The sequence below is a fragment of the Cydia strobilella genome, chromosome 2, assembly GCF_947568885.1.
Source record: "Cydia strobilella chromosome 2, ilCydStro3.1, whole genome shotgun sequence".
Taxonomy (NCBI): domain Eukaryota; kingdom Metazoa; phylum Arthropoda; class Insecta; order Lepidoptera; family Tortricidae; genus Cydia; species Cydia strobilella.
Window position 1 is genome coordinate 10,964,240 of NC_086042.1, and position 13,570 is coordinate 10,977,809.

Consider the following 13,570-nt stretch of genomic DNA (forward strand, 5'->3'; position numbering starts at 1 on the left):
CCTCGATCACACAAGACATTATCACAAAGGGAACTTCAAACCATTACAAATAAAAACTCAGCACGTTTTCCAACAATCTTTCAGGAATAGCAAAAATATAATTAAAATAAACCAAGATGACCGCTGAAACATCCCGAAATATTTCAACTAAAATAATACGACTATGTCAAGTTGTTACAGTTGACACCTACCTGTGAAATAACGAACATATATTTTATTTAGCTGGATTATATTATAGAACCACATAGGACCATTTGACATTTCCCTCAGTTTATCTTATGACAATACTGAAAAAAACGAAAGAACTTGCGGATTGTTGTCTCACTCACTCATAGACAAAAAGTAATAACGTGTTGTGAATACGATATCTTTTACCAAGCTTTTATTTTTGCCCGGCTTCTTTGCTTTAGTCATTATTCTGAGGACATAGTACTATTTTCTCTTTCCGCCTATAGGAATCGCAATAAGACTATCTTTCTCTATCAAAGAGTGTCAGGCCCTTGTCTCAATACAATTTTGCGTAAGGTTATAATTGTATGGAGATGACAGCTGTCACCTTTCGCAGTTTATGTATAATCACCGTACACTGTCTTGTACTAACCGTACAATTTTAGTCGTATTTAAGTCTCCGGCAAGCTCGTTTCTCCATACAAACGTAGTTCTGCTCTCATTTTAAAACGACTAGCTAGATTGCTCTGAAAGTTTGTACTTACAATAGGATAAGGTATATCTATGTCTGTAATTAGTTTATGTAGCTTTAATACCATAGTTAAAAAAATACAGCGAGTTTAAATTTTTCATACAAAACTTGTTTTTGCTCTATTTCGTTTGTTTTATAAACTGGAGCTATATAAACTAATTTCATACCTAGATATACCTCATGTCATTGTACCTATGTGCAAAGTTTCATTACAATCCAACACGCGTAAGGTGCAATTCGGCCGAGCTTGCCGTGGACTCTTAAAGCTCCTTAATACCTTGACACTTGCGAAATGGCCCCACTGGACTGAAGCCATTTAATTTTAAAAGAATGAAATGACAAAATTATAGCAATAACAGCTACAATTACATTCTTTAAGGACGTACATATAATATTACATTTTATGTACATATTTTTTTTATTATCTATTGCACAAAAGAAAAACTTATCGTACAAAAGGTGGACTTAATGCCAAAAGCATTCTCTACCAGTCAACCTTAAGGCAACGCAGAGAGATTGTGGGTGGTGGTGGTGCTACTACTACTAACAAAATCATGAAGTGTTTTACGAGAAGCAATAGAAGAAGCTAAGGGCGCACCAAAGAGTGGATCAGCTACACTCTAATAACGCGAATTAAAAACTGCCTACGACAATGACGCCACATTTTTGAGAACGAGCCAATTACAAAGTTTAAAACAATTTCACACAAAACTTCACAAACTAGTAGAGAAAGTTTTAGAATGCCGTCTGTCAGTTACCTATGCTGTAAAATCTAGCCATGTGTTTAAAGCAAAAGTTTGAGGGCCTATTTTCTTATACTCATAAATACTACTACTAGTATTCTATGTTAAAGGATAACTAAACGCGTTGGAGCCAACCTACATACATTTATTTCTTTATTTACATGTATTTATTTATTCGAAATATTTTATAAACCTGTCTATGAGCTTGAAAAGAATTGGTAAGTACAGGCAGCATTGTGACTATAAAAAAACCGGCCAGATGCGAGTCGGACTCGCTCACTGAGGGTTCTGTACAAATTTAAAGAATATATATTTTATTTTATTTTTTTTACAAATTAACAGTTTTCATATATTTTCCTCTATTTGTAGTGTAAGACGATATTACTTGCCAAATTTCATAGCTTTAGGCAAAGATAGATATAACTCCGTAATAGATGGATACAGTCTAAGGAAAAAACGTGCCTCGAAAATTACGAAAATTTGATTCTCGATCAGATGTCACCACTAGTTTTGGCCTACTCTCGTATAGAGGGCGTTGACGGTTTCGTTTTTTATTTATAATTTTAACGCATATCCGTAAAAGAACATGGGTCAAAATCATATAAAAATAATTAATGCTAATAATAAAATCATTTATCCATATTTAAATACATTTTAACGTATTTTTATAAATCTTCATTTTTAGTTTTAAAGTATGTCGATAGATGGCAGTGAATTTAAAGTGGTTACAAAATTTACTATGACAGTACCGCTCTATCTTATTATATCCTCTTTGCTTTAGGTCAACGGGAAGTACCCTATCAATTTTGATTCTCTTGAGTGTCGAAATATACGTTTTTCTACTCGTCGAGTATAATCTGTGTATTACAACTTCACATGCAACACTACAACCTTACTCTTTTCAACGTTGGATAGTCTATGGCACTTCCGACTCAAGCATAAGAATTTTATCGATACGGTTTAGTCAATTATAAAAATTTTGAAAATGGAACTTCATACATTTCGATAAAATATTTCTTGTTTAAGGAGACTCGATTCAATGCAAATTAGCCTACTTAAACACGCTGCTGCGTCGCATCTGCTTTGTGATTGGTTGGCCAACAAAAACATTTTATTTTATGTTGTAGTAGAAACAATTGCTTCATAAGTAAGAAACGCGCATGTGACACCCTTCATATAGCAACATCCATACCCTACGAAAACCGCTTAGCATTGTTTGTTAGTCTCCATAGGCTACGGTGGCGAAAATCGAGAAAAAAACTGTCTTAAAATTGAATTTAGCGCGGAGCAGGTACCAGGGCCTCATGAGTTACTAGGAGGTGTCGTTGACCAACCCGCCGGGGGCGCTGGGCCCGGCGGCCAGGGCGCGTACGAGTATGAAGGTATCACGGGTCGCGGCAGCTCGCGTATCTTAGCTGTATACTATGTTAGCTGGTTTTGGTTTGGTTTGGTGGTATGATTCTACTAGTTGAAAGTATTATTTTTTTGTCTCGTAGAAAAAGTATTGTATACAATAGTGATATAATCAAGCTTTTCAATCTCGTACCTTAGTTAAGCAACTCAGCAAGCTTCGTTGCTTTAACACGGTACTCGACTGAAAAGCTCTCTATTATATCACGATTGTATAAAATACTATTATTGCGGCATAAACGGCGGTATCTTTTTTTACGTTAACTTAGAAATTTTATTTTTTCACAGCTTCAAGGAACCGTAGTTCTGAGTATATGGTTTAAATTTCAACTCAATACCTACCTCCAAACGTTCCCGAGATAAAGGGTCTTGACAGACAGACGGACAGACGGACGGACAACAAAGTTATCCTATAAGGGTTCCGTTTTTTCCTTTTGAGGTACGGAACCCTAAAAACAAGATTCTGGTTATTAAAATGTTTTATCGTGACTCGCCAAATATTTTACGAATATTTCACCGAAATGCTCTTAAACGGACAAGCAAAATATTGTTAAAACATATAAAGAGAACCATGTCGGATGTATTAATGTAATGTCGGTTTTATTAATTAGGGTGCCATTGGTACATTGGTAGGTGAATAGTTCCCTACTGCTGTATAAAGTCCTTCTGTTCACCGTTCACACGATCGCATTGAACATTTAAGCAAGCCTCGCCATAAGCAGGTTTCATTGTTACTTATAATTAAATTTACTCGTATATACTTGTTATATGAACATAGGTCCAAATTGACTATACCTACCTTATTTATTTAATTAGGTAGATCCTTATAAATGATCAGGTCGTTTTTGACCTTAAAAAGCCAAAATTAGCCAAATTAAACTAGGAAGTTAGAAACGTTACATATAGAGTTACGAATACGACATTAGCATTAGCACGTTCTACTAATGAAGGCATTAACAATGAACGAGTTTTCAGCGCCAGCATTAACCTAGCTGGAGTCAGCCTGAGTGACGTGCTGTACAGCTAAAACAACGTTTTATATTCAGACAAACTCCACAAAGCGGAACTTGCGAGACAAGGCAAACTTGTGCCAGTAATTAAGACATTTGGAATTTGAACATTCACTAATCCTCATGTTCCTTCCCTAATTATGAATGATGTTTACATATTCATTTTTGCCAAAGCTAATTATGTTTCCACATTTGTAAGAATAATTGTTAATAAGAGTGTTTATCAACTGAAATTACATTCAATGTTTACATTCAAAGCACCTATTTTATGGTCGTATAAACTAAGACTTATATAGTACTAGCTGTTGCCCACGACTTCGTTGCGTGGATTTATCATTTATCGATATCTACACTCTTTTAACCCCTTTTCAACCTTGTTAGGGGATGAATTTTCAAATTAGCACTGAAATTATTTTTCTTAGATAGGAATTTTATTATTATTAGACTGGTTGTTGAGGATTGTAGAAGGACCAGGCAGAATAAAAAATTGTTTAAAAATAGAAATGTACTGTATTCTGCCACACAAGTACATATATAAAAATTAGAAAATTATGTTGCTTGTTTCAAGTTCAAAGTTGCAAAGTCACAACGTTAGCTAGAGAGAATATCATCAACAGAGGTCGCCCCCGTCTCGCCGCAGTCTCCGGTGAAGCCTTGCGTTTCGTTACAACATGCCCGCCCACGTTGAAAGCTTGGTCTTTCAACTGAAGAGTTAATTTTCGACTGGCAGTGGACATATTTTGCTGAACGCACGACGGATGATCCCAGACGACGTCCTGATGTCGGCCACGCGGTTGATGCCATCAGATCCAGGGATGACGCTAACTATTCTGCCGAGCTTCCATTTCATTGGAGGCAGGTTGTCTTCTTTGACGACGACCATGGTATCGGTAGCAAGTTGACCCTTGGCTTGCCTCCATTTGGTTCGCTCCTGAAGTTCAGAAACATATTCTTTATACCAGCGAACCCAGTAGTGTTGCCTCAATTGTTCGATCCTCTGGTACCGTGTCAGTCTCAATGGAGGAATCTCTGTCAGACAGGGAGTCGGAAGAGCTGTGAGTGGTCGTCCAATTAAAAAATGGCCTGGAGTAAGTGGTAGCAGATCAGAAGGATCGCTGGTTAAAGGAGTAAGAGGCCTTGCATTTAAAATTGCCTCTATTTGACACAGTGCGCAATAAATCTCTTCAAAGGTTAAATGACAGTTACCTAAGACTCTAACTAAATGGTGTTTAGTGGATTTTACCCCGGCTTCCCACAAACCGCCAAAGTGTGGTGAATATGGTGGAATAAAGTGAAACCTAATGCCGGCATTGGCTGCAGACTCAGATAACGTCTTCGCATGGCTGGTAAGGAATCTCTTTAAATCATTGTACGCCCCGACAAACTGGGTTCCATTGTCGGAGTATATGTCAGAAGGTAAACCGCGGCGACTAACGAATCGCTTCAACGCCGCCATGTAACCTTCCGCAGACAAGTCACTACATAGCTCAAGGTGTACACATTTAGTTTTAAAACACACAAAGATCACGATGTATACCTTTATGGTTTGACTACCACGACCCTTTCGAGACGCAGCCAGTATAGGACCGGCATAATCTACGCCAACAACCTCGAAAGGAAAGCCTGGCGTTACTCGCGGTGAGGGTAAGTTGCCCATAAGTGGCGCAATAGTTGCACCGCGCATACGAGTGCACAGGATGCATTTGTAATATGTTGACCTAGCTTGTGTACGACCACCGATTGGCCAATAGGTAGACTTTACGTATGCTAGCATGGCTTGAGGTCCCGCGTGTAACAAAATGATGTGAACGGCATTGAAATATGTCACCGTTATAAAATGCCCTTTCGGCAAGATAGCTGGGTGCTTTTTATCAAAGCTAAAAGGCCCGTTTCTAAGTCTTCCGCCTACACGCATAAGTCCTTCAGAATCCACAAAAGGATTCAGCTTTGTAAGCGGATCTTTGGCTTTGAGTACAGTTTTATTTTTAACATCATCATATGAGCAAAATGATTCTATCTGCGCTAATTTTACTAAAATATTCATAGCAGCATGAAGTTCTTTAGTGTTAAGGAATCCTGAATTTCTCACACTACCCGGTCGTGCGTTATTGATAAACCGTAGAACGTAAGCGGTGACTCGTTTGAGTTTGGTAAAATTGGAAAACTTCGTAAGATTCAATTCTGATAGCGGTCGGTAGCGGGAACTATCTAGTACAGCTTCGCTCGCTACATTTGCAGTGATTACCTCAGCCTTAACTTCATCGCTATCCTTGCTCGCGTGGTGATTTTTGGGCCAGTCCTCTTCGTCATTACGTAGGAATGCTGGACCGTTCCACCAAATATCAGCCGCAGCAATTGAACCCGCATCAAGGCCGCGTGAGACCAGATCCGCTGGATTGTCCTTAGTAGGTACGTGTCGCCAAGGCCAACCGCCAGTGATTTCGAGTATATCAGCTACGCGATTTCGTACGAATACTTTGAGTTGGGTTGGTAGCATTCTAAGCCATCCTAACACGATCATGGAATCGGTCCAAAATGTACAACTGTCTGCTTTCATGCGAAGTGATATTAGCGCTTTTTGGTAAAGCTGTGCTCCGATCAAAGCTCCGCATAATTCCATCCGCGGAATAGTTACCGGCCGAAGTGGAGCTACCCTACTCTTTGCCATGAGTAACCGAGTAACTACTCCTGTGTTAGTGATAGTACGTACGTACAAACAAGCTCCGTACGCAGATTGAGATGCATCCGTAAAAATGTGGAATTCCACTCGCGACGCGTGGATTCCTACGACACTACGAGGAATGCATAAGTGGTTTAATTCCGGTAAAGACATTGTTATACTATGCCATTTTTGAGAAATCTCTTGAGGCACTTCATCATCCCAAGAAACTCGTGAAAGCCATAAAAGCTGTAGCAGGATTTTACCCTGAATGACAACCGGCGATAAAAGACCTAGAGGGTCAAATATTTTTGCTATTGTGGAGAGGATAAACCGCTTGGTTATTTTTTCAGGGTGTTTTCCAAAGTCGATAGTAAAATACAAGACATCGGCTCCACTTTTCCAACCTAGCCCTAGCGTCTTACTTTCGTCCAAGTTGCCTAGATTTAGATTTCTAGAGTCGTCATTATGTTCAGTTATGAGCCTAGGTTCATTTGAACGCCACTTGCGTAAATTCATACCGGCACTTTTAAGTACTGCACTAACCTGAGTTATAATGCTGGTGGCCTCTTGCTCAGTATCAGACCCGGACAAAAAGTCATCCATATAAAAGTCATGGGCAATGATTTCAGTGAGCCGAGGGTCCGAGCAGTCCAGTGATAACTGTTTAAGGCACCTAACAGCTAAGAACGGAGCACTGGCCGTACCGTAGGTGACCGTATTTAATTTGTATACGCACAGAGGTTCAGATGGATCCTTGCGCCAAATGATTTGTTGCAAATACCTATCGTCAGGGTGCACGACTATCCTCCTATACATTTTTTCCACGTCAGCCGTGTACACAAAGCGGTATTGCCTAAACCGTAACAAGATAGCTATGAGATCGTCCTGAATAGTAGGTCCTACATACTGAATGTCGTTCAGCGTTACTCCGGTAGACGTGCGCGCACTAGCGTTGAATACGACCCGGAGCTTTGTCGTGAGGCTAGATAGCCGTAACACGCCGTGAAAAGGCAAAAAGTTTCCTACTATCTCATTGGAAGTAACCTTGGACATGTCTCCCAAAGTCTCGTATTCGTTCATAAAATCTTTGTACATCGGCTTTAATTGCGGCTGCCGTTCTAGTCTGCGCTCTAACGACAGGAAACATTGTTTTGCCCGCTCGTAGGAATCGCCCAACGAAGATGCAGGCTGCTTTAAAGGATACCTAACCATAAACCTACCGTCCGGTAACCGAGAGGTATTTTTAACAAAGTGTTCCTCGCAAGCCCGTTCATCGTTGGTATAATAAGCCGTCGCGGGTTTTATTGTTGCTTCGTCTAACTTCCAAAAACGCGTCAATTCGTCATCTTGATTATTCATCTGAACAAAATTGCAACAAATGCTTTTAGAGTTAAGATTACCAGCATTATGACCCGACACTACCCAACCTAGTTTGGTCTCATAAACTATGGGCTTGTTTCGTCCCAATTTAAATTTATCGTTACCTACTAATTCCCAAAAGACCTCGGCGCCAAGAAGAAGATCGATAGCTGCCGGCGAGTGGAACTGAGGATCAGCCAAGACTAAATGTTTAGGTATGTCTAGCAATGATACATTTACCTTTTCCAAAGGTAAGTCGCATGTAGCTTGTGGAACTACGTAAAATGACCTTTTCATGCTAAAACTTTTGTCAAACAAAGATGAAAACCTTGCGTCACATAATTTATGTAGGGTCGACTTAATATTTTGAATACCAGTTAAAGACACATTTACCTCCCTAATAGGTAAGTTCAGTTTTTTGCAAAAGTCAGCTCTAATAAAATTAGGTGAAGACCCATTGTCCAAAAATGCGCGCGCCATGTGTGGTTTACCGTCGCGATCATATACTTCTACTAGCGCAGTAGATAGTATGACTTGACCTTCTAAAGCAGGATGGGCCGGCAACAAGAAACTGCCGTTAGCACTGCAGCCGGGGTCAGGTGCAGGCTCGTCGTGCTCGCTCGGACTGCTAGGAGTCGCTTCTATCGCCGGCATTGCTACTGGAGCCTTCGACGGTAACCTATCCACGTGTATAAGTGAGCTATGACGTAATGAACACGACTTGCACGGACCACGCCTACAATACTTCGCTATGTGCCCGGGTTTTAAGCAATTCAAACATACTTTCATCCCTTGAACCTTATCTGCACGTTCTTGATTAGATAACGCGAGAAAGTCGGGGCATTCAAATAACCAATGACCACGCTTACATAACGGACATTCATATGTAAAAAGTGGGCTACTCACAGTATCGGTTTCACGTTCATCTAGTCCTACGAAACATTTTTCCTTTACCCGTTGCACGGCGGAGCGCGCGTGCGCCGCGGAGGCAGCGCCGGCGCCGGCGGCGAGCGGCCAGGACGCGCGACGTTCGGGGCCATCCATCGCCATGGTTTCCAATAGATCCGCACGATCGCTGAGGAAATGTATGATAGCATCGAAAGTAATTGTTTCGCAACTAGGCACAAACTCCTCCCACTCTCGTCTAGTAACATTGTCAAGTTTTTGACATATTATATACACTAATAATGTGTCCCAATGGGTGGTTGGTTCATCAAGGGTCGCTAACGCACGTATATTTTTGCATATCGCGTCAATAAGATGCCGAATAGCTGTCGATGACTCCTTGGTAATTGGGGTTATATTAAATATGGCCTTGATATGATTATTCACCAATAACCGCTTATTGTTGTATCTGTCGCATAATAATTGCCAAGCTATTTTATAGTTACTACTAGATAATGCTAATGATTGTACAATTACCGCGGCACTGCCTTCTAATGAAGCCCGCAAATAATGAAACTTGTTTACATCATCGATGGAGTCGTCATTATTAATCAAACTATCAAATGTGTCGCGAAACTCAAGCCATGTATCATACGAGCCTCCAAATTTGGGTAAAGTAATGGTAGGTAACTTACATTTTACATGTGGATGACGCCGTGTATTATTGTCGGAAACCCCATCGCTAGGCGCGACCTTGGTATGCATGGTTACTAATTCCTTAGCCGCCGCGACTGACGAGTAGTACAGATCCTCGAAATCAGACCTCTCGTTCAATTGGGCCTCGTCATCCTCCGCCATATACTCCAACTTGGTTTGAATCTCGTCATACGTGTTGTAAACACATTCTAATTTAGCAATCCGAAGTTGCAGTTCCGTCACCTGAGCCGCACACCATACTTTTTCGGCTAACTCGCGTATATAACCTGAAAATTTAGTTAATCGCGACTTAATATGACCCCTCTTCTTAGTTAACTCTTTAAACAAGGCTTCATCCATCTTAAATTGCACTTAGTATTTACCTTCTTAGCACTATCAACACTCTGTTTCACCAAAAACACCAGCACAATGAACCGGGAACATAAACAAACACTTTCTTACGAATTTAATGCTAATTACTCCGATGTTGTTTACTATAAGCAGGCCGGCTAAGTTATGGCGATAAGTACCTATGTCGGCCGGGCGCACCGTTAGATACCTATGGCAAAAAAACGTTTATCGGCGCTCGACCGATGCACTTATTATGCAATTATGTAATTGAGATTTATTTGAGTTTTAAAGTATGATTTATTTGTATCGTGGTTTTTTAAATAGGTTACGGTTATTGTTTAAAGGCCTAATATAGGGTTTTTAAGCATAAGTTTCTTTGTAAATTGTGTCAAATAGAGGAATATTATAGAAAATAGTTATTAATGCTTCTTACGTAAAATGATTGACATATATTAAAGGAACGGACTCACTTTTAGCTCTTCTTAACCTGTTCACTCCTTATCGACGTCGTCGGATTGTAGTTTTCCGGAATAACGGTAGAACAGTTGAGCACTTCGTAGCTGATGGATGAAGATATAGCCGCCTCGGGATGTTTCAAGCTGCACTCCTCACTGGAAAGCCGGTATGTTGGATGCGCAGGAAATATTCCACACGATGCGTTTCTTCTTTGTCTCAGCCGTAATGGCGGTCCTTGGACCTTAATATCTCGTAGCTCGCTGATTCAAATAATTATCTGGCATCGAAGACCATGTTGAGGATTGTAGAAGGACCAGGCAGAATAAAAAATTGTTTAAAAATAGAAATGTACTGTATTCTGCCACACAAGTACATATATAAAAATTAGAAAATTATGTTGCTTGTTTCAAGTTCAAAGTTGCAAAGTCACAACGTTAGCTAGAGAGAATATCATCAACAGAGGTCGCCCCCGTCTCGCCGCAGTCTCCGGTGAAGCCTTGCGTTTCGTTACAACACTGGTCGTATAAAATGAGACAAAACCTAGTAGGAAATTTGATTAGCCATACTGGCCAAACCGTTAGAGATAAAGAGCTTATTACATTATCCTAATTTAGTGACTAACAAGAGGGACGCCGCTTTACGTGAGAAACGATAGGATGAATCTCTTATCGTGTCTCACGTATAGCGGCGTCCCTCTTGTTAGTCACTAAGTTTAGCAAAGTGTAATAAGCCCTCTAGTTGGTTACGTTCATCCTTCGTTCATCAGGTACAGTAATAGTACATTGTGATACAAATGAATATGGCAGGTAAGCAAATTAATATGGCACCATTTCCTGAACTCGGAAGACGACCACTGCATATCCAAACGAAAAGTCATTTGTAATTAAAAACAAATATTTTCAATTAAATTTTTTTAAACACCTATATATAAAATCTAACCGAAAATCACGCAATACTGTTGTTGCCAAATTCAATTAATAAACACCTCGATAAGGAGAACGATTTATAATTTACATCATGATGTGATCATAGCCGCTGCATGAAAAATGTATTTACACCTGTGATGACGAAATAAAAATGATTGATTGATTTAGAGTGTATTATTAAATATGTTAAATATGCCTTCGCCTAAAGAGTACTCGGACAAAACCTCAAAAGACCATTGTATTGACTAAACCGGCTCTAGACCATTTTCACGACGCAATTGGCCCTAAGATCAAATCACTGGAATGGGACCCTTTTGACTCCAGTGATGCAGAATGGAATAACCTAAAGAAACTCATTTTGGACACCGCAAAAGAGAGTAAGGATCTTTTCAAAGCCGTGACATGCAAGGAAGAGTGGATTAGCACAGAATCGTGGGAGTTGATTGAGGAGAGGAGGATGCTAAAGTGTGGGGGACTAAATACTGAACTGAAGATCAGCCGATATAACCAATTGCATGCTGAAGTGCAAAGATCCACAAGAAGGGATAGTGACCAACACATCAACAACATCTGCAATGACATCGAGAGGCACGCGGACAGAGCACAAACACGAGACCTATTCTTGAAAGTTAAACAGCTGACTTCAAACCAAAGAGTTGGATAGTAGACGACAGTAGAGGTAACACTTTGACAGAGATTGATAAAGTTTTAGATAGATGGAGAACCTACTGTTACGAACTATACCGGGATGAAGAGGGACTGGGCTCGGAAAGAAGATGGGACAACCATATAAGGGAACCAGACTTGCTGCTCTCTGAAGTGCAAGATGCCATCAAAAGATTGAAGCATAAGGCTGTGGGCCCCGATGGCGTATCAGCAGCAATGTTGCAGCACCTGGGCTACGAGGGAACGAAGGTTATCCATCAAATATGTAACAAGATTTGGAGCACTGGCCAGTGGCCAGATGACTGGACACAGTCCGGTGTTGTACCTCTGCATAAGAAGGGCTCTACAAGGAAATGCGAAAATTATCGAACCTTGTCTCTCATGTCGCATGCAAGCAAGATACTCCTTCGCATTATAAACGCTCGGCTTTCCTCCTTCGTTGATCACCAGATACCGAGCGAACAATCCGGTTTTGTGGCTGGTAAGGGAACTCGCGAGCAAATCCTGAATGTCCGACTTCTCATTGAGAAATGGCGTGAGTTTAATAAGCCACTGGTATTGTGCTTCATTGATTACGCTAAGGCGTTTGACTGCGTGAAGTGGAGTACGATGTTACATGTGATGATCGAGATGGGCGTGCCTGAACACCTTACTTTTTTGGTGCAGAATTTGTACCTCGATGGTTCGAGCTTCGTGGAAAATGAAAAATCCAATAATTTCCACACGGAACGAGGCGTTCGTCAATGCTGCATTCTGTCCCCGAAACTTTTTAATTTGTACGGCGAACATATTATGAGGAAGTCATTGGACGGCTGGAAAGGCGGTGTCGTAGTGGGTGGACGCAGGGTCAGCAATCTGAGATACGCAGACGATACGACGATAGTGGCATCAAGCGAAGAGGAGATGGCAACCCTTCTGAAGAAAATTGAGGTTGAGAGTGCTAGGCTTGGTCTTAAGATTAACCATTCCAAAACGAAAGTAATGGTGATAGACCGAGCCAATCTACTTCCCATCACCGATGCACTCAGAAAATATGAATAAGTAAGTGAGTTTGTGTACCTCGGGTCGCTGATAATCTGTGACGGTGGCTGCGATGGCGAAATACGCCGTAGATCTGGTATGGCCAAAAGTGCTATGGCGAATCTCGACAAGATCTGGAGGAACAGAAGCATTCGTCGTTCAACCAAGGTGCGCCTGACTCGATCTCTGGTATTCTCGATTTTCGTATACGGTGCCGAGACATGGAGTTTGAAAAGTCGCGACAGGGCAAAAATCGACGCTTTTGAGATGTGGTGTTGGCGAAGACTCTTACGCATACCCTGGACGGCTATGAGAACCAATAAGTCCATCCTAGAGGAGCTGAAAATCACCACGCGGCTCTCTACAATATGTCAAGAACGCGCACTCAGCTTTTTTGGACATATCATGCGGTCTAAGAAGCATGACCTAGAAAGGCAGATTATCTTGGGTCAAATGGATGGCAAGCGCGGGCGAGGAAAACGCCCACGAGATGGTCTGATGGTGTGAAGAGGGTGGTTGGCGGCAACATGCATTGCGTGACTCATGTGGCTTATGACCGCACACTGTGGAGACGGAGCATACATGGTCGCGATCCTCAGCAATGAGGGACCGAGGAAGAAGAAATTAAATATGTAGGTACAACTTATACTCAATATTTACGTTATTTATTATGCTATTGCTTTTTT

At 40.9% G+C, this 13,570-nt stretch overlaps 1 protein-coding gene across 2 annotated transcripts; it reads right to left on the reverse strand.

Annotated features, from left to right (window-relative positions):
• Positions 1-4,319: 4,319 nt before the first annotated feature.
• On the reverse strand, positions 4,320-10,696 carry LOC134751689 (uncharacterized). 2 transcript variants are annotated; one of them, XM_063687136.1, is made up of 2 exons: positions 9,849-10,696; positions 4,320-9,752 (listed from the first exon to the last, which is right to left on the reverse strand). In XM_063687136.1, the coding sequence occupies exon 2, from the start codon at positions 9,625-9,627 to the stop codon at positions 4,576-4,578; it is 5,052 nt and encodes a 1,683-aa protein (XP_063543206.1). In that variant the 5' UTR covers positions 9,628-9,752; positions 9,849-10,696; the 3' UTR covers positions 4,320-4,575. The 2 variants fall into 2 exon arrangements, with proteins under 2 accessions (XP_063543206.1, XP_063543212.1); XM_063687142.1 differs by having other exon boundaries at positions 4,341-4,794; positions 8,791-10,692.
• Positions 10,697-13,570: the final 2,874 nt, after the last annotated feature.

Bases quoted from the DNA above. Each gene is read 5' to 3' on its own strand.
- LOC134751689 (XM_063687136.1), bottom strand. From the start codon at position 9,627: ATGGCGGAGGATGACGAGGCCCAATTGAACGAGAGGTCTGATTTCGAG.